Source organism: Castanea sativa, chromosome 2, assembly GCF_040712315.1.
Source record: "Castanea sativa cultivar Marrone di Chiusa Pesio chromosome 2, ASM4071231v1".
Classification (NCBI taxonomy): domain Eukaryota; kingdom Viridiplantae; phylum Streptophyta; class Magnoliopsida; order Fagales; family Fagaceae; genus Castanea; species Castanea sativa.
Genome location: NC_134014.1, coordinates 43,503,862 through 43,522,229, shown reverse-complemented (window position 1 = coordinate 43,522,229; position 18,368 = coordinate 43,503,862). Strand labels below are relative to the sequence as shown.

The 18,368-nt window shown below is 34.0% G+C and overlaps 1 protein-coding gene across 2 annotated transcripts; it reads right to left on the bottom strand.

The window, feature by feature from the left end:
- Window positions 1–1,666: 1,666 nt before the first annotated feature.
- On the bottom strand, window positions 1,667–14,189 carry LOC142625903 (histone-lysine N-methyltransferase CLF). Of its 2 annotated transcripts, none has more exons than XM_075799654.1 (17): window positions 13,932–14,189; window positions 13,319–13,420; window positions 12,888–13,210; window positions 11,213–11,374; window positions 11,037–11,121; window positions 10,702–10,857; window positions 10,556–10,603; window positions 10,397–10,468; window positions 9,568–10,292; window positions 7,331–7,487; window positions 7,013–7,236; window positions 6,672–6,803; window positions 3,152–3,242; window positions 2,634–2,681; window positions 2,431–2,559; window positions 2,264–2,341; window positions 1,667–2,114 (listed from the first exon to the last, which is right to left on the bottom strand). In XM_075799654.1, the coding sequence occupies exons 1-17, from the start codon at window positions 13,995–13,997 to the stop codon at window positions 1,923–1,925; spliced, it is 2,790 nt and encodes a 929-aa protein (XP_075655769.1). In that variant the 5' UTR covers window positions 13,998–14,189; the 3' UTR covers window positions 1,667–1,922. The 2 variants fall into 2 exon arrangements, with proteins under 2 accessions (XP_075655769.1, XP_075655768.1); XM_075799653.1 differs by having other exon boundaries at window positions 7,352–7,487; window positions 13,932–14,141.
- Between the last annotated feature and the right edge of the window lie 4,179 nt (window positions 14,190–18,368).

Here is an 18,368-nt window from a genome sequence, read left to right as displayed (position 1 = left end):
AATCACTTTTACAAAACACTCACATCAATTTATCTATTATATACACTTATTCAATAAAATATTCATTCTTTTACAATTTTTTATTATTCCCTTCCTCATTGCCCCTCTCTCTCACAAAGCCACAGTCCATCACTACCAACATTCACTCCACACCCAGCCACCATCACCACCCAACCAACATCATCAAGGAAAACCAACCCATTCAATCCCAAATCCATTAATAACCCACCCAGCCTGAAACCCAGTCAAGCCAAATCATCACCCACCCAATCAGCGGCAAGATCATCAAAACCCACCAATGAACCAGAAAAAACAAGCCGATCAAGATCAAAACCCACTGACCCACACCCACAATCAACCAAAAAACCAGAGAAAAAAACAAAAAAACCCAGCAACGGTGAGATCGGAGCTTATGTGATCGGAGCTTTTGAAGGGATTCGACGTGATCGGAGCTTTTGTAATCAAACTGAGGTGAGATCGGTGAGACTAAGGGAGATATAAAACGAGAGAGAGGTGAGAGTGAGGTGAAGGAGAGAGAAACAACTATTAAAATAATGGATAAATGAGCTACAATAACCGTGTAAACATACACAGTTACTGTAGCTCGTGGATGAATTTGCACAACTTTATACATTTTTACACCTACTGATGTGGGTGTTTTTTTGCTCAAAACGTGTAAAATTTGTATTTTTTTTTTTCTATTTTAGAAAACTTTAAAGGAACTGGTGAACGTGGTGGTCATCATGGTCAAGGTGGTCGTAACAATCTCTCAGTGCCCAACGCTCTGCATCAACACCAGTGGTCACGCCAATGGATATAGTGAAGCCTATAATCCACAGCCCTCTATGATCCTGAATAACACCCCCACCACTAGCACGGCCAAGGTTGCCCAAAGAAGAGCCATCAGTGTCAAAGTCTGAATCAACCTTCCTCAAGTTTAGTCCATCTTGCTCTAACTACATGCTTCTTTTAGTTCATTCTAGACCGGGCAGCGAGGAAAAAATATTCAGAGGTATAGTGGTTAACTTCTGTAAGAAGGTCCAGGTTTACTGGAGATTTCTTAAAAATCACCTTGATTCTATGGAGCCAAATGCTCCAAATGGCAAAAGACAGAAAAGTTTCCAATGAATAGAACTTCCCTGGCCGCCAGCATTACAATGGACATTAGCTTTTAGCCAACAACATAAATCAATATCAATTATCGAAGAATTCATGGATAACATTACCAGCATTCATACTGTTCCAAAAATTTTTAGAAAAATCACAATCCCTGAGACGGATCTACAACATACCCTCGCGCAAACGTGTATTGTAACTTGGTTTGTTTGATAGTATTTGAGAAGAAATACCTACCTTCATTTGGACCTTTTTATCCTTTTCGATGTGATACGATTATCGATGGGCTCTGGCTGTGGGCTATGACAACTTAGTCAGATGACCACCTTCCACGTCTAATTTCTAGGCTTGTTCTTGTGACAGTGACAACAAATCCCAGCTCCCTCCCAACCCCCCCAATTCTGGGATGAGAACCACAGAGAAGACAAAATTAGTTGAGAAGACAAGCCCCTCCTATAAAAGCTCTGTACAACTTGGGCTTAAGGGTTCACTTGAAGGTAATAACAATTGGTAATAGAATTATAGAATGTAGAAAATGAAGTTCATGAGATTGTATCCAATTGTCGTTTTATATAAAATTAATCACTACGCTTCTGGGTTTTTTTCATTTCTTTTTTGTCAATACAATTAGCTCTGAAATAAACATGAATTGTTAGATGATACATAGTTCTCTATGGGGAGGGCAATGGTCCCTCTCAAAACAAAATGATCAAGAATACTAGTTTCCTCTCTAGTCAACGAGAATGATGCCTCTACCTGTAAAAGAACAATAAAAAATAATTTGAATTGACAAATAAATCCTCGGATTAAGCAAGCTTCTTAGCACGACCACTTGAAGGAGCACCATCCTCTTTTTTTGATCCAGATGTCTCAGGCTTTCGAGCCCAAGCAGGGGCTTTGTCTGGCTCATAACGATAATCATAAAAGAGCTCCTCTCCGGAACAAATTCGTTCCTTGGCAAATATGCCCACTCTGTGATCCCCTGCAACCATAATAACCTGCCTCGGAATTTTTTTAGTGAATGCTAGTTAGTAATTGGAGACAACCTATTTGTAATGCCAATGTTTCTAGTCATTGAGCTCAAAAGCCAAAATTTTAAAGAATCTGATAATAGGGCAACTACAACCAACGTTAGTCAAAATGGTACCTTTGCATAACAATTTGGATCTGGTGAATGGTTGGCAAACTTCAATTTGTCACCCTTTCGATATGCATCAAGAACAAACTGTAGAAAATGTTTCAACATCCATATTCACATTTGAAATGTAAACACAAAAAAGGTATTCAACTTTCATACAAAGTCCTACAACATGCCTGATCATTCAGATTGAAGAGAAACGATGAATTTTCACGGTCATAAATCTTTCCACGCTTATCTGCTTCTCGATGTGAAATTAGCTCCCCAGTGTACTCACCAAGGTATTCATGTTTGCCCACACTATTCTGGAGGGTCGCAAAAAAAATTTCAGAAGCAAGAACAAAATGGAGCACACAACAACATCAGATTTATATATTACCTTTAGGAAAGCCCCCCAGCCAGATACATCAGATCTACCAAGCAAAACCTACACACACGACAATAAAGTAAAAGCTTCAAACATAGCAAGGAGAAACCAGGAAAAAAAAATAAAACAAAATGCCATGACAAGTATCTACGACCAAGGCACATATAAGTAGAAGGAAAATAATATCATATTCAACATAATATCAAAAATAGTTTAATGATGTAAAAGTTCACTGCAGTTTAAGGTAGAGGCATTGAAATTTCACAATATCAACATAACCACACATCAACTTCCTCAATAAGTCTAATGAAAACCTGTAGTCCTCCTTAAAGGAGACCTACTGAGGGCATATAGGAATAAGATAATTGGACTCGCTGGTCCTCATTTGCAAAAGAAAGAGGCATTGCCCAACTTTGATATTCCTTCCTACAACTAATAGAATTATTACAAGAAAAGCTTTGGATAACCAACTGCAGCAAATAGATTAGAAAAGGAAGAAACATATCAGAAGAACAGTACGATGTGATTACCCTTTGTTGCTGTTTGAGAAGAAGCTTCATATTTCTACATTCATAATTATCACCTCTTTGGCTAGGAACCCCAAAAGTACCATCTCCACAGCTGCAAAGCCAATTTTAAAAACTCAAAACAGTTTTAAAAATATAATAATAAATAAATTGATATGACAACACAGTTATGTAAGAGATTCATTAAAAAAATGGCTTTTGTTAACAAATGCCCTAAGGGTAGTAGTTAAGGTGCATTAAATGCTTTATTAAGTAATATTTTTATAAAATTTTCAAAAAATAAAGGCAAACTATAGACATATATCCAAAATAGCACACATAATCACAATGAATTAGTTTATCCCTGTTTATGAAAATTTATTTATCACTGTTTAAAAATTTTCAAAAAAATATTACCATATGAGAAGCACTAAATCTTCAAACCCCATTATTATTAAACCCCAAAAAGATAAATGCCTACTTTTGACAAGCTGAAATAGCTTTTAGCAAGATTCCAAATCCTTTTTTTTTTTTTTCAATTTCAACAAATTAAATTAGCAAATCAAAATTTGAAAAGTATGGCAGTTTCTTTTATTTCTTTTCCTTTTTTTTTTTTCTTTTTTTTGGGTGAAGCAAATTGTACTTGCTTTTAATTTAAAAGGCAACGTCCAAGAAGTTTCAAACATTTACTTGTTCAATTACTTGTGCTAGTTAACGATTATTATCTAATTTCAAGAGCAAATATTAACATGTCTACAATTATATAAGAGCACATAAACTTGCCTAATCACTAACTCTCAGTGATGTGTCCATGATTGAGAAGAGCAAATTAGAATATATCACCTACTTGGCTAAATTCATTGTTTTTCTAGATACAAAAGTTTCGTAGAAAATAATTTCAATCTTAAGGTGCCATGAAGTATTTATTTATATTTTGGCAATCTTACAAATAGAAACTAGCATCTTCACATGCGCTAGTTGCATGTTCAGAAACTCTTCTTTTCTATCAATTATTTCCATTCATCCCACCAAGGATAAAACAACGATATATTAGCCTCTTCACATCATTATGCACATGTTATGTTCAGACACTTCTTTTCTGTCAAATATTTCCATTCATCCGAATTCGGGGTTCATGCATTTGTCCAATGAGTTAATTTCAGTAAAACATGCCCATAAATTAAAATTGTTTAGAGCATCAATATGTATGTAGAGAATTACAGCCAGCCAAATTGTAAAATGTTTCAGTCCATTATAGATATAGTACATATTGTAATGCAACATTAATTGATTGTTCAATGTCTTTCATTGGCCATTTCAATTGCTTTCTAGTAACATTTTGATGCAGTGTAAGCATGTAGAAGCAAAATCTATGACACACAATTACTACAACTCTTCCACAAAACCTAAATTCTACAAGAACACTAAGCTAGTAGGCAAAATAATAGAGACAACCTCTCAAAACAAACTTTTATTAATAACCACATAATAATAATTCACCTCCCTATAAAGAATATTTATAGATAGAAAAATCCTTCTACTCCTTTTAGGAAAAGAAATAATAAACCTACTCTACTTGAGAAAGGAAAACAATTTAACTAGGAAAATAAAAACAAATAAAATCCTAATTCAGCTAGGAAAAGAATCTTAGCCCAACTTGAAAAAGCAAATAAATCCTAATTCCACTGGGAAAGCTAAAACAACATAAAATATTAAAAATATATTCTTCTTCCTTAACCTATTTGCATCACATTTGCTATTAACATATTTAAAAATTCAAAATTTGATAAATAAATTCACAAAATTAAACTCATTTTTAAACAAAGTTAAGACCCACATTTGCATTCCTGCAAGTTTCACTTTCAACTGCATTACTCTAGGATGCACGGACACATCATTTGGGGTGATGTACTCGTGTCGTACCAATGTCATGTATCGGTGTCTAGAGCTGTAAATGAACCAAGTTGTTTATGAACAGCTCAAGCTCAGCTCCATGAAAAATTTGTTTGTATTTGTTTGTTTAGAAAGCAAGCCAAGTTCAAGCCTTAAGTTTAGGCTCGATTATTAAACAAGCCAAGCTTAAACATAATAATGTGTTTGTGAACAAACTCATAAACATTAAGACTCGATTTAACTATATATAATATTATATTTTTATATTTATATAGACTTGAAATCAGATTGTGTGAATTTGTCAATAGGTTCATATTATATTAAATTATTATTTGTAGCTTATTGATGATATAAATAGTCTATTCATAGTAAAAAATTCTTAGAATTGTGAAGAGACTAAAACATTTTAGTCATGGTTTCACAGTAAATAGAAAAAGAATAAGTTAATCAAGTAGCTTGTGAACAAGTTCAAGCTTGCTCAACAAGAAAATGAGCCAAGCTTGAACATAAAATCTTGTTCAATGATGAGCTTGAGCTCGGCTCATGTTTGGAAAAAAATTAAATGAACAAGCTTTAACTTTTAATATTTGGCTTGGCTCATTTACAGCCCTATCGGTGTCGTACCGTCCTTGTCATGTTATAATTTTTCAAATATTGTTTGTTTCGCCGTGTTGTACCTGTAGCCATGTCCATGCTTCCTAGGCATTACTCATTGACAAACTTCTCTAGAAGTTTGCATTTGATTATTTTAAAAATAAAAGAAAAGAGAACTCATGCACCAATTATTCATCAAAAGGGGACCATCATTGTGGTGTTTTTCCCGAAGTGTCAATGCTTATTACACAGAAACAAGCAAATAGCAAAAAAAGGGGTCAAACATAATCAATAAATAATAGTATCCAGGTCTTATTGCAATTTAGGGAGTGGTAGTTGGATTGGTCTATCCAAACAACCAACCACCTAAGAGAAACAAATGCAGAGTCATAATCTCGCAGAGAGGAGAGAGGGAAACAACCCAAATTTGGAACACTTTCAAATCAGGATTTTTCACAGAGAAATGATTCAGATGCACACAAATAATCAGAGAGCTGAAACGTTAGGAAAAGTCATGGAAATGAATTGCATTACCTGAAAACCTTAACTCTGCTTAGAAAATGGAAGTCCAAAATAAGACTCAAGAACCAGAGAAAAATCAGTACTTACAGGGCTTCAATTTCAAATCTGATTTGCTAGTATAACCCATTATGGCTTGGCTTTGTTGGACAATATCTTGGGAGTTATTTATTGTTTGAATTATGGAATTTACAAGAATGATTTTGAAAGATTGGTTACTACCATGTGTGTGTTTATGGGTGAGAAGATACACAAGGGAAGTTGGAAACATGCTTTAATTAGGAGTTAATTTATTTATATGCTCTCAAAATCTAATTTTGTTAGAAAATTTGTATCATAAAATGAGGTATTTTGGAGAGTACATATAAGTGGACACTAAACAATTCTATTCTTTTAATATACAGAGATAAATCGCATATCTAAGTCCCTCATTTTCATTGCACTCACAATGGTCAAAGGTGGTGAAATGTAAAATGAAAATATCAATTATTATGATTCACCTGACCCAACAATTTTATTTTATTTATAAGTAACTCACCTGACCCAACAATTCCTACAAACATCTGGGTCACATTCTCTGTCAGCAGCAAAGCATGGGCATTGACGACTTCGACATTGACTTTTAGCACAATGGCAGCCTCTAAATCGGTTCTTGCAACTCTTTGGACATCTGGCTCAGAAGAAATTATCAGTTGTCAGCAGCCACAAACACAAACACAAAAACCAAAAATCTAAATTAATAAACCCTTTAATCGCTCATCTAGTGAGAAGAGAAACCTCTACAAGTGTAGTAACTTGACAACGGGGGAGGAGAACAATATAAAACTACAACTATACAAGAAAAGCCTTATGATATTAAAACAAAATATAAAAACTCACCCACAGTACTTTTCACAGCAGGTCCCATTTTGAAGACAAGAACACTGCTTTCCACAAGCAGTTTGGCAACCACAAGGATTGTACTGTCGGCATGGCTGATCTTTTCTCTCAGTAATCCGTTTCCTAATCGAATGGTAGGCAGCAGACTTCCACGTATACTTCAAGCGTCGAACTCTACCTCTCCTACGTACAAATCTTGATCTTCTTCTCAGTTCATTATTACCCTAAATTTCATTTTACCCCAGACAAAAACGCAATCACTTGTTAGGGAAGGGAGGGTTCCATGCAAGATACGAACAAGCACAATAAAGCACTAACCATAGTTCCATTTAAGTCAACCTTAGAATAGCCTTCAACATGAGAATTTGCACCATCACCAGCTTGGCAAGACAGCTTACTTTCAGAGCAGTTCATGTATTGAAAAACCTCCCAGCATGTCTTCATACCATTTAGAAGGTTCCTTGCAATTAAACAGCTGTCATGACAGATAAAGAAAAAACTTTAATTGGAAAAAAATCAATAAGCAGTCAGGAAGGAAATAATGACAATGTCCAAAAGCAGCCAGAGTAAAGTTCTGCAGGGAGAATACGGAGGTAAAAATATGTTGTATCGTTTACAAACCATATTGCCACTCTCAAACATATAAACACATATCTAGAAGAGGTTTACGCATTCATTTCTTGACAGTAGCACTCTTATCTTTTCCATGAACCAAATCTCAAAAATATATCCAGACTAGCAAATATAAGAAAGCTTTGGCCTTGTAAGAGAAAGCAAATTGATATTAGCAAACCTCAATGTTTTAATTACCTCAAAAAAGAAAAACAAGGAATATGTGGAAATGATTGATTTACAGATACCATCATAGTTGTTAAAACGTGAATTATATCGTGAATCGATTTTTTATTTTTGTATCGTGTATCGTAAAATATACAAAAACTTAATAAAATTTATACAAAAATTATAGATATTATATAAAAGGTATATTCATTATAAATTTGGAATATATTCAACTAATAACTAATTTAATATCACTTATGTAATAATATTTAACAAGCTAATTAAATAAATCAAATTAACACGTGTTTATAATATACATACTCAAATTGATTAAACTCAAAAATAATAATACATCACAAATAACCCAAAATAGTAATTTATTTTTATCATATTCATCATCTTGCCCAATCAACTCCATCCAAATCAATGTTATCATCATGTTCATCATCTTGCAAATTTATTTCTTTATCAAAATTTTCTTTATCATCATCAACATTTACTATCTCTTCTTGTTCTTTTATTTAAATATTTCTTCTTAGCATTCTAGCTCCTTAGACTTATAACAATAATAAAGAAAAAATTAATTATATTGTCAATTAATACCTTATTCATAATATAGAAAAAGAAATTTGCAAATATGAAAGTGAAGTATAAGTGTGTAGTCCAAATTTTGTATGAGAAAGAGAGGAAAAAAGAACTTATGGACTTGTTATTTTATTGGTTAAATTAAGTAACCTAATATTTTTGTGTTAAAAATAAGTCTAACAACAATATATGTGTTAAAAACAAGTCTAACAACTTGGTAATAAAAGCACAAATTTTAACCAAAAAAAAACTCATTATAAAACATGTCTATGTATCATGCGATACATATGATACGATTTTATGATTCATACGATATGTACAACTGTACTGTACAATTTATAAGTACTTACAATATGCCCTTATCATACAAAACTTTTTATACACGTATCGTGCAATACTGACAACTATGGATACCATTAAGATCAATGACAATGATTCTCTTTTAGAAATAACTACTTATGTCCACATTTTGAACCAAAAATTGAACACTTCAATAATTCAATAAATTCCTTGTCCAGCAAAGTTTAGTAGATTTTCAATAAAGTGGTCACATCAATTATCTTACATATTTAAATCATGTTAAGAAACATATTTTACATATTCATAAAATGAGTGTAGCTAAAATGAGTCTTCAAATGAGGAAATTAGTTTAAAGAAGGTGATCCCTATTGATGAAAAGATAAGAGAGAGTCACTTGAGATGGTTTGATCATGTTCAAAGAGAACTTGTCTTACACGAAGGATAATATTCAAAATGAGGAAATTAGTTTAAAGAAGGTGATCCCTATTGATGTAAAGATAAGAGAGAGTCGCTTGAGATGGTTTGATCATGTTCAGAAAACACTTAATATACTGGTAATAACGAGTGAGTTTACTCAAGTCGAAGGAACCAAAAAAAGGTAGAGAAAGACCAAAATTAACATTAGTAGAAGTTACAAAAAAGGACATGTCAATTAAGAAAGTAACAGAGTATGACTTCGAATATGACTTCGGATAAAATAGAATGGAGGAAAATAATGTGTGGCCAACCTAGACTATCTATTGAGGATTCATAACCGACCCCACTTTGGAGACCAAGGCTTTGTTGTTAATTGTTGTTGTAGTATTTAAATCATGTCCAACCTTATTACCAACCTAAATCAACATAGAATGGAAAAATCTATACGATCAAATACAATTATCTCCACTGACCTGTTTCTGCCAAAAATTTCGACACCTTTCTCAAAAATACCCTTTTCAAAAGCTTTCCAAGATTTATTATCATTCAGTTCTTGTTTGCAGACATTTTCATCTACAAATTCTTCTTTCCTCAAGTTGTCATCACTACTAGTCGCAGGTGGATCAGTAATCACCTCATTAGACAAACCATTAGGAACTTCACCCTGCAGATATTTGTGACCGTCCTGAATTGATGGCTCTTTCCTTCTAGACCTTCCACTAGTTGGAGATTTCAAATTCTTATGTGAAGAGGAACTAGTTTCTTCATTTTCTTTGCATGAATTAGACTTAGGCTTCATATCACCTGGACAAAGGCCTCCACTCACAAAGGAATCACAATCATCAGAAGCTGCCAGTTTCTTCTGCCTTTTCTGCAGGCAAACTAGAACACGTTCGGCAACTCGCTTGCTGTTCCGCTTACTAACTGCACATTTTCCTGCAAGCTTAGTTTTGGAAGGTGATGAATAGTGGGTAGAAGTGGTGTCCTGCCGGGAGCCATTCTCGGAGTCACTGCTTTCCGAGATGTTCTTAGCATTTGATGAAGCACTTTCACTCTGGCAGGACTTCAGCCTCTTTCTAGCAGATGGACCAGAAGATTTCTTCCTAGATGATATCTGAGCCCCAGCACAACTGGATGAAGGGACAATTTTTTCTTCAAAATCACCATTCATGCTAGCATTTTTTTCTGACTTCAGTACCTGACATGAGCCAATATTAAGCTACTTATATAGTTTTTTTGACACTTCTCTACAGAAGTCTTCTGAGTGACACATTTCAATGTAATAATAAACCAAACACTTACAGATCGATAACAATGTGGGCCACATGGTCTGTTTTCCTCATCTGTGGGGCACCAGGGAGATTGTTTCTCAGCCTGAAAATATTTATTGACAAAGAATATAAGACTTCGGTGAGATATTCAAACAAACACTTAAGAATTAATTAAAAGAAATAAACTTACAGGAAAAATAAGATCCTGTGAACATCCATGTAACCTGCAATCAAAAACCTTCACAAAGAAAAGGAAGAAAAAAATTCAACAGAATTATAAATAGAATGATAGCACAATACAGCATGAATTGAATGGAGCACAAGAACAATGCTTACAAGACATCGACGACAAAATAAGTTGTCAAAAGAATCAAGAGCTGCATCAAGATCCTTATCAAGAAAAGAATTCCCATTTTGTAAAACATCTTCATTATCCCCATTCTTAGAAGCTCCCACAGCCTTCTCTTCCTTAATAAGAATTTCGTGTCTTGCCTGTATAAGATGTTTGATCGTGTTTCATATCTCTGTAAAGCCAGCACAAACCAAATGGGAAACGGCTGGACCAAAGCTTACACTATGACCAGTTTTAATCAGAAAATAAAGAGGATAGAAGCATGAAGAAGAGATAAAAATGTTTCCTAAAATAGAAAACAACAAACTAAAATCCAAACCTTGACTTCAGAAGGGCTTCTAGAAAAACACTGTGCTAGTGATTCCAACACGGGATCAGATAAACCAACTTCTTTGACAGTCATACTGGCAATTTCATAACAGAATACCACAAACTAATAAGTTTTATTTCATACAAATACATATGGATCACATTAGTTAATTTGGTTATACCAACCGAAGTATAAAATCTTCAGATTCCACAAATTCTCTCTTATCCTCTTCATCCTCAACTAATTCCTCCTCACTGTCACTGCAAATTAGTGCTTCGCCACCATTTTGATCATAATAGATTCGCCGTCGACCAACCACTGACTGATCCTCTTTCATTCTTTGATTTCTGCATCATAATTATCATGAAGTCACTAAAATCTCAAGCTAGATAAATATTAAATGCAATTAGAGATGGAATATGAATTTGACATCAGTACATTACTTTTTTTATATAAATAAGTAAGCTTTACTAAAATTAGAAACACCACCCTGCACACAAGCTGTATACACAGGTAATAAAATCATGGGAAATTTACAGCTATCAGTAAATTCAAACAAGTTAGAACTTAAATGTCATGATAAAACAGCCATAATCAAACAAGGCACACAATATCAGCAGCTTTAGATCCATCATGGACCATTCAAACCCTTCAAAGGCTCTGTTGTTCCACCCTTTCCAAATAGACCACATAAGACCTAAAGGTACAGCTTTCCATATTCCTCCCCCACTGTGGCAAACCTCCCCCGTTCAACATGCCAACAAATCCACAACCCTTCAAGGCATAACCTTCAGTGTTGTTTGAGACAAACACACCAGTCTTAACCATGTGCTTCCACATTTCCTTTTTGCTGCTATCTGCAAATAACTTCCATTTGGTTTAGAGTTTCATTTTGCCTGATTTGTCAAAGAAATGTGCAGAAGGAGACAGACAAGTCCTGCCACTAGTTCATATAATGAGACATTATCTGGTCATTCACATATAGACCATGCCTTCAGTCCCATTCCCCATTATCCCACTACTAAATATGTTGGGAAACTGTCATGTGATGCATGGAAGATTTCAGTTAAGATAACCCATTGCACTCAAAATACCCACAATGTTAGAGATCATTGCTTTCTATCATAATGACAATGAAGCAACAAGTGATTGACACTCTCCCTGGCCCTTTTACACATAGCACCGTTCAACAACAGATACTCTCCTACAATGTCAGAATCTTCCCCAAACCAGCAGTCCACTTAAAGAATGCAACTTTAAGAGGGGACTTTAACCTGCCAAATACATTTCAAGGGAAATGTTGCACCTCTCCAGTATGAAGCAGCTTGTAGAAAGATCTCACCTCAAATGATCTACTCTTTTTTTTATAAGTAGAATATATCTGGTCCTCTGAATAACTCTAAATTTTTGTGGAATAAATCAGGCCCATGAAATTTGCCAACAAACACAGTCTACATATTCCCAATTGCAACGAGCTATAGCTCAAATGACACCTCCTTTAGCAATAAGAAGAGGATGATGGTCATGAGTTCAAAACCTACCAGGTGCTTGAATAACTTGCAATCATGAAAAAAAAAAATGAAGGGTGGAGGGGGAATGGGGGATGGGAGGATTATATCCTCAGTCTAGAAAACACCACATTCAAGGATTACTAAAACTGGGAAATCAGAATCCACAAAGTACCAGTGATTAACACTGGGCACAGAACAAAGATAAATAGAACAATTCAGGTCTTAAATACATTTACATGAGTAGATGATTAAAATATTTCATAAATATGTAAATAATCAACATGGCCGAGCAAGTTTTTCTTAAAACTAAAAAAATAAATAAAGAAAATAAAAGGAAATCTTAACACACCTGTCCAAAAAAATCCATGTAGTATAGGGAGGTAATCTTTTTAATTCTACAAGCTTAATGGGACGAACAGCATTCTTGACTGGAACATTAGATCCGAGAAGAACTGCTGTACAAGCATGGTCATCTTCTTGGGAGCTACTACTATCCCCATCCCCATTACTTGCGTCGACACTATTATGCATATCAATTGCATCTTTCTGCCTTTTAGTCAGTAGATCTATACTTCTATCAGTATTGTTAGTCCTACTGCTCCTTTCATTAGACAAGTTAAACAGATGGTTTGTCACACCAACCATTTTAAGCCTGTTTTCTTCCATTCTTTTCTGATGATTAAAAAAAAAAAAAAAAAAAAGATTAACAACGACCAAACCCAAAAGAGTGATATCAAAATTATAAGACCAAATATTATCTAAGGAAAGCTAACAACGCACCATTATGAAAACAGACCGGTCAGCAGCAACTTGCTTCTTTAGAGATTCAATGACCACTGAAATGTCCTTTTGAGCTGGACTTGTTTCTTGCGGCCCCGTCATCTGTAAACAATCAACATGATTCTTACCAACTTACTACATTCAACCAATCTAACGTGCCCTCCATATGTTAGCAAACCTAAGTGCGGCATTTGAGGACGGACATTTTGTTTAACAAAAACCACGAAAGCAGCAACAACATTAACATAACATAACATAAAGCAACTTCAGCTGACAACATAAACCGTAATGCATTGTACACCAGACACCAGACACTAGTTTAGTAGATGACTACACCAAATTTAACGTGTGAACACTCTACAACAACAAGTTTATCATCAAAAATTCTAAATTACTCCACGCGCTTCCACAACATGAACGTCGTACATTATGTGCTGCAACGAAATTGTCAAAACAACAAAGTTTGACCTAAAATTGATTACAAATTTTGACAATGCAGCTAATTATCTCTGCCTTAGTTAACCTAAACAGACGAAAATCAAACATTTATATAATTCAGGTGAAAAATACAAAGGAAAAAAGAGAAATGAATAACGTAATCGAAAGCGAATACCGAAGAGTCTTTGGGAGGGTCGGATCTGCAAGGCGAAGCCGAATTCGGTGAGGCCTTGGACGCCATTGGAGCTTGTGGAGCTTGTCCGGACCCGAGACGGCAATGGCGGTTCGGATCTGGATCCGGTTCATGCAGAGAATATGGAATTGCCGGAGATAAGTGATAAGTAACAAATGGGGTTAGGGTTTGGTTTTGTTTTGTTTTATTAGGGAGGGAGATTTGGCGGGTCGGGGGGTTCAACGAAACCCTAGGCGCGTCTCACGCTCAAATTTTGGGGGTTTGGGGGCTCAGGCGCCTCAAACCCAAGTTATGGGATTTTTTTAAATTTAATACTCCTATATATTATGGTTTTATTATAATCCTATTTTATGTGGCACGTAATGTTTTTGGTCACTATATTTTTATTCATTTTTGTTTGATTGTGTTTTTGGTCAATCTTTTATTTTTGGTCATTATCTATAATTTTTTTAATTTAAAAAAATAGGAGTAATTGGTCAATATGGTATGGTAGATAGGCTAGGACATAAAATTATTCTAAAGTTTAGTTTGTTTTGAAGTTAAATATTTTCAAAAATGTAAAATATTTACATGCAAAACAATTTTAGTAATATATTTTTCAAGTATTTGATATGAGAAGTAAAATTTTTTCTAGCAAACCACTAAAACTGGTAGATCAGCCACTAGAGCCATTAATACTAAAGGTTCGGGTACCGAACCGTTGGAACCAACAGCTAAAATAGTGGCTCCAACACCAGACTGTCAGTCACCACTATCGGAGTGATGTCTTCGATGACTAGATTGTCATCATTAGTGGTTGAAAAAATGTTTCTAGCCACCAAGACAGTTTTCGACAATTGGGCCTTCGACATCGATCATTGGAATAATGTCTTCGGTGATCGAATCGCCAAAACTGGTCATTGGAGCAATGACTTTGGTAATTGGATCTTGACATAGGTCACCAGTAGGACTGTCCAGACTCAACTGGAGCCCAAAACCCCGGCTAAACTGCTTGATGTCGACCTGATCCTAGCTTGAACTGAAGGTCTAGTTAGTTGGCAGCAGGTCTCCATTTTCAAGAAGCGACACTGGTGGGTCAAGTGGCAGGTTTCCTTCTCCAAAACCTGAGCTACCCAAACCCAATAAGAGATATATAGGAAATCGAGCTAAATTCAGCCAGATCTGACAAGATCTCGACCAAATTTGGTGAGATCTTAATTAGATCTGGTGGAATTTAGCTAGATCCAACCAAATCACAGCAAATTTCAACAAAAATTTCTAGATTTTGGCAATGAATTGCAGTTTCCAGCGAACTTTAGCAACAACTGAACCAACCCAAGCTCCACCTAAACCCGAAACTGACTCGACTGATTGACGTTGGCGGTCTATTTCAAGTCCCTTCGCCCTCCACCCGATGCCGGTGGGTCAGGTCCGGGCTGGGTCCAAAACCGACCCTAACTCGACCTGTAGACAGGTCTAGTCACCAAAGTAGCAACTTTAGCCACTAAACCACCAGCACTCATCATTGGAATAGAAACTCTAGCCATAGGATCAGAATCCTACTAGCTCAATCATAGAAGGTCATTGGCATTAGTCGTCAAAACAATGTCTCTAGCAACCAAATTGCCAACACTGATTGCCCAACCCATTGGACCAATGGCCTAACCACCATATATAGTGAGGGAAGTCACTATATGTTTTTTTGTACAATGTTTTACCAAAGGTAAAACGTTTTACAAGTTTTTGTAAAATTTTGTATGGTCAAAAAAAAAATTATAAATTTAACCATAATTTACTTGTAGGTAAACACTTGAAAATAGAAAAAACATTTTTCGAAAAATGTTTTACTTCAAAATAAATGGAGTGTAAAAAACATGTTGGGACATAAAACATTGTTGCTATAAGAATATTATTCTCAATTTTTTTTTAGAAGAATTATTCTAATATATATATAAATAAATAATATTTTGCGGTGCAAAGGAAGGTGGTGCTCTATTTTTGTATTATATACAATTTAAATTAATAAATTATATAGCCTACATGCCTTCTTTCTTTCCTAGAGTTTTGACATTATATAAAAATAGTCGCTGACCCATGCTATACACAAGAAAGTTTTATATTAAAATTTGTGCTATGCACAGGAAAGTTTTATATTAAAAATTTCAAAATTGCATGTTTAAAATTTGAATTGCATGAAACAATATTTGTTGTTTCCTACAAAGTAAAGCTCATAAATAGTTTAATTTGGTCCCAAAATTTTTTAAAGGAAAACAATTTTATCCCTCCATATGGGGTTGGTTCAATTTTGGACCCTTAAATGTAGGATTTTTTTGGATTCTATCTTCTAAACTAGGATTGATTCATTTTTGGTCTCTTACATATGTAGTTGGTTCAATGTTCCTTCAAATTAGGATACAATAGTACAGTCGCATAATGACCAAATCCAAAATTTTTAAATTTTATGAAAAATTCAAACTTAAACTAAATTTTAGGACAAAAAAGGTTAATGTGCCCAAAAATGTAATTTATTTAAAAGCTTATATAAGAGCATGAGAAATTTCTCAAAGACTTTGTCAAAATCAACCTAATCTTCAAAACTTAGAATCCGGTCAATATACTTCACATATTCAAAGCCTATTAGCTCTAATACCATAGGCATTTAATCCAAGGGAATATGCACAATCCAAAAAATTGAAAATTCATTTTATACCTATTTCATATCAAATATAAAAAACTGGTAACATATTATATGCAAAAAGTATAATATCAAATATCAACTTATAATAGCCACCCGAAAACATCAATGGCTTAGAAAAATTTTCAAGCTTCACAATCACAAACCTACCTCAAAGTTCACAACAATGCCTATATACTCAATGTCTAATCTAACAACTTTGCAAACATATAATCCAAGTTGTAAACTATTACAGTGTTCCACTTCCACATGAAAGTATGAAATTCCTAAATTATAAAGAAAAAAACCATTCAAATTTTACTTGAAAAATCCAAAATACTAAATGAATAAAAAATAGAATTGAAATAATGAACAAACCCTTTCTTATTCTGATTGAGGCGTTCGTTTTGTCTTGTTAGGAGGCTAGTAGTTTATTTTATAGTCTTTGTACATAGCACTAAATTTTATGTTTTTGACTTTCTGCTATGCTTCTTGCATTTTTTCCCCTCCATCTCTCAATTGTTCTTCATGCTTCTTCTTTAACGCTCCTCTCTCAACATACTCTTCATATCTCTTTCTTTCTCTTTCCTTGTGCTGCTGCCACTTGCTCTTTGTAAACTAAAGAAAAGCTTATCTAAACCAAAAGCAAAGAAGTGAAATAAGAAAGAGCAAGGGGATCAAACCTTTGAGGCTCACGACTCCTTGTTGCCACCATCACCAAATAGATCTCTCAAACCCTAATACCCTATGACTTCTACATGGGCAAGTCTTCCGTCAAACTTTTAGGGTGTTGAGTTTTGTCGAGGACACAATGAGTATATAGGAGAAATTAGGATGAAAAATCAAATTAAAAAAAAAAAAAAAAAACAATGAGGAGGCAAATTGTGAGAGCTCCAAATTTGGTAAGAGGCTTTGGTTTTATAGTATATATTAGTATTATGCCTGTGTGATGCACGGCTTAATCAAGAATCATGGGTAAATTAATAAAAAAAAAATAGATAACAAAAATAAAGTAATATTTTACTCTATTTAAAAAAAAAACAAAGTAACCATTTACCTTAAGTTATATGGTGAATGCATATTGTGTAAGATTAGTTTTTAGATAAATAAAATCATATATGAGTCCAAAATGGAATATGGTAGATAACTATGCAACTGAAGTAAAAGGAAGCGCTTAAAAAAATATAAAGGGAGTTTGCATAATTAAATCTCAAGTGCATATTTAAATGAAAAACCTTGAATTCAATAATTAAAAATAATAATTGAAAGCAAATATAAGTGGACCTCAATGTAATAGTTAATAATTATGAAACCCAAATTACTAAACATTAAAAAATAAAAGTAGATAAACTTACATAAAATTGAATTTTTGTCTTTGAAAATGAGGTAGGAGGCACCGAATTTCACCCTATAAAAAAAAAAAAAAGTGTAAATATAAACTTCAAGAAATTTTTTTGAGAAAAACTCAATACCAAGAGTATTTTTTGATCAAGTGCTTCAAAACCTCAAGGAAACTCTCCGAAAAAAAAATCAATAATATAAAATAAAAAAAAATTAAACAAACAACCTTAAAAAATGATAGATACTTGGACGTTCAAAATATTAATAAAAATATTCATGAATCTGGCCTTATTATTTATAATGTCTTGGAAATCTAAAGATGAGAGTCATGGTATAATAAAACTATTATCCATAATCATTCCTATATTTATCCAACAAATAAAATTAAACTTCAACAAAAAAACAAAAGTTGAAATCAATCATTC

Excerpts from the sequence above, each read along its gene's own strand:
- LOC142625903 (XM_075799654.1), bottom strand. The coding sequence starts at position 13,997 with ATGGCGTCCAAGGCCTCACCGAATTCGGCTTCGCCTTGCAGATCCGAC. Across the intron at positions 7,237-7,330 it reads TTGACTTAAATGGAACTATG|GGTAATAATGAACTGAGAAG; the intron begins GTTAGTGCTTTA and ends AATGAAATTTAG. Across the intron at positions 2,682-3,151 it reads TTCTCAAACAGCAACAAAGG|GTTTTGCTTGGTAGATCTGA; the intron begins GTAATCACATCG and ends TCGTGTGTGTAG.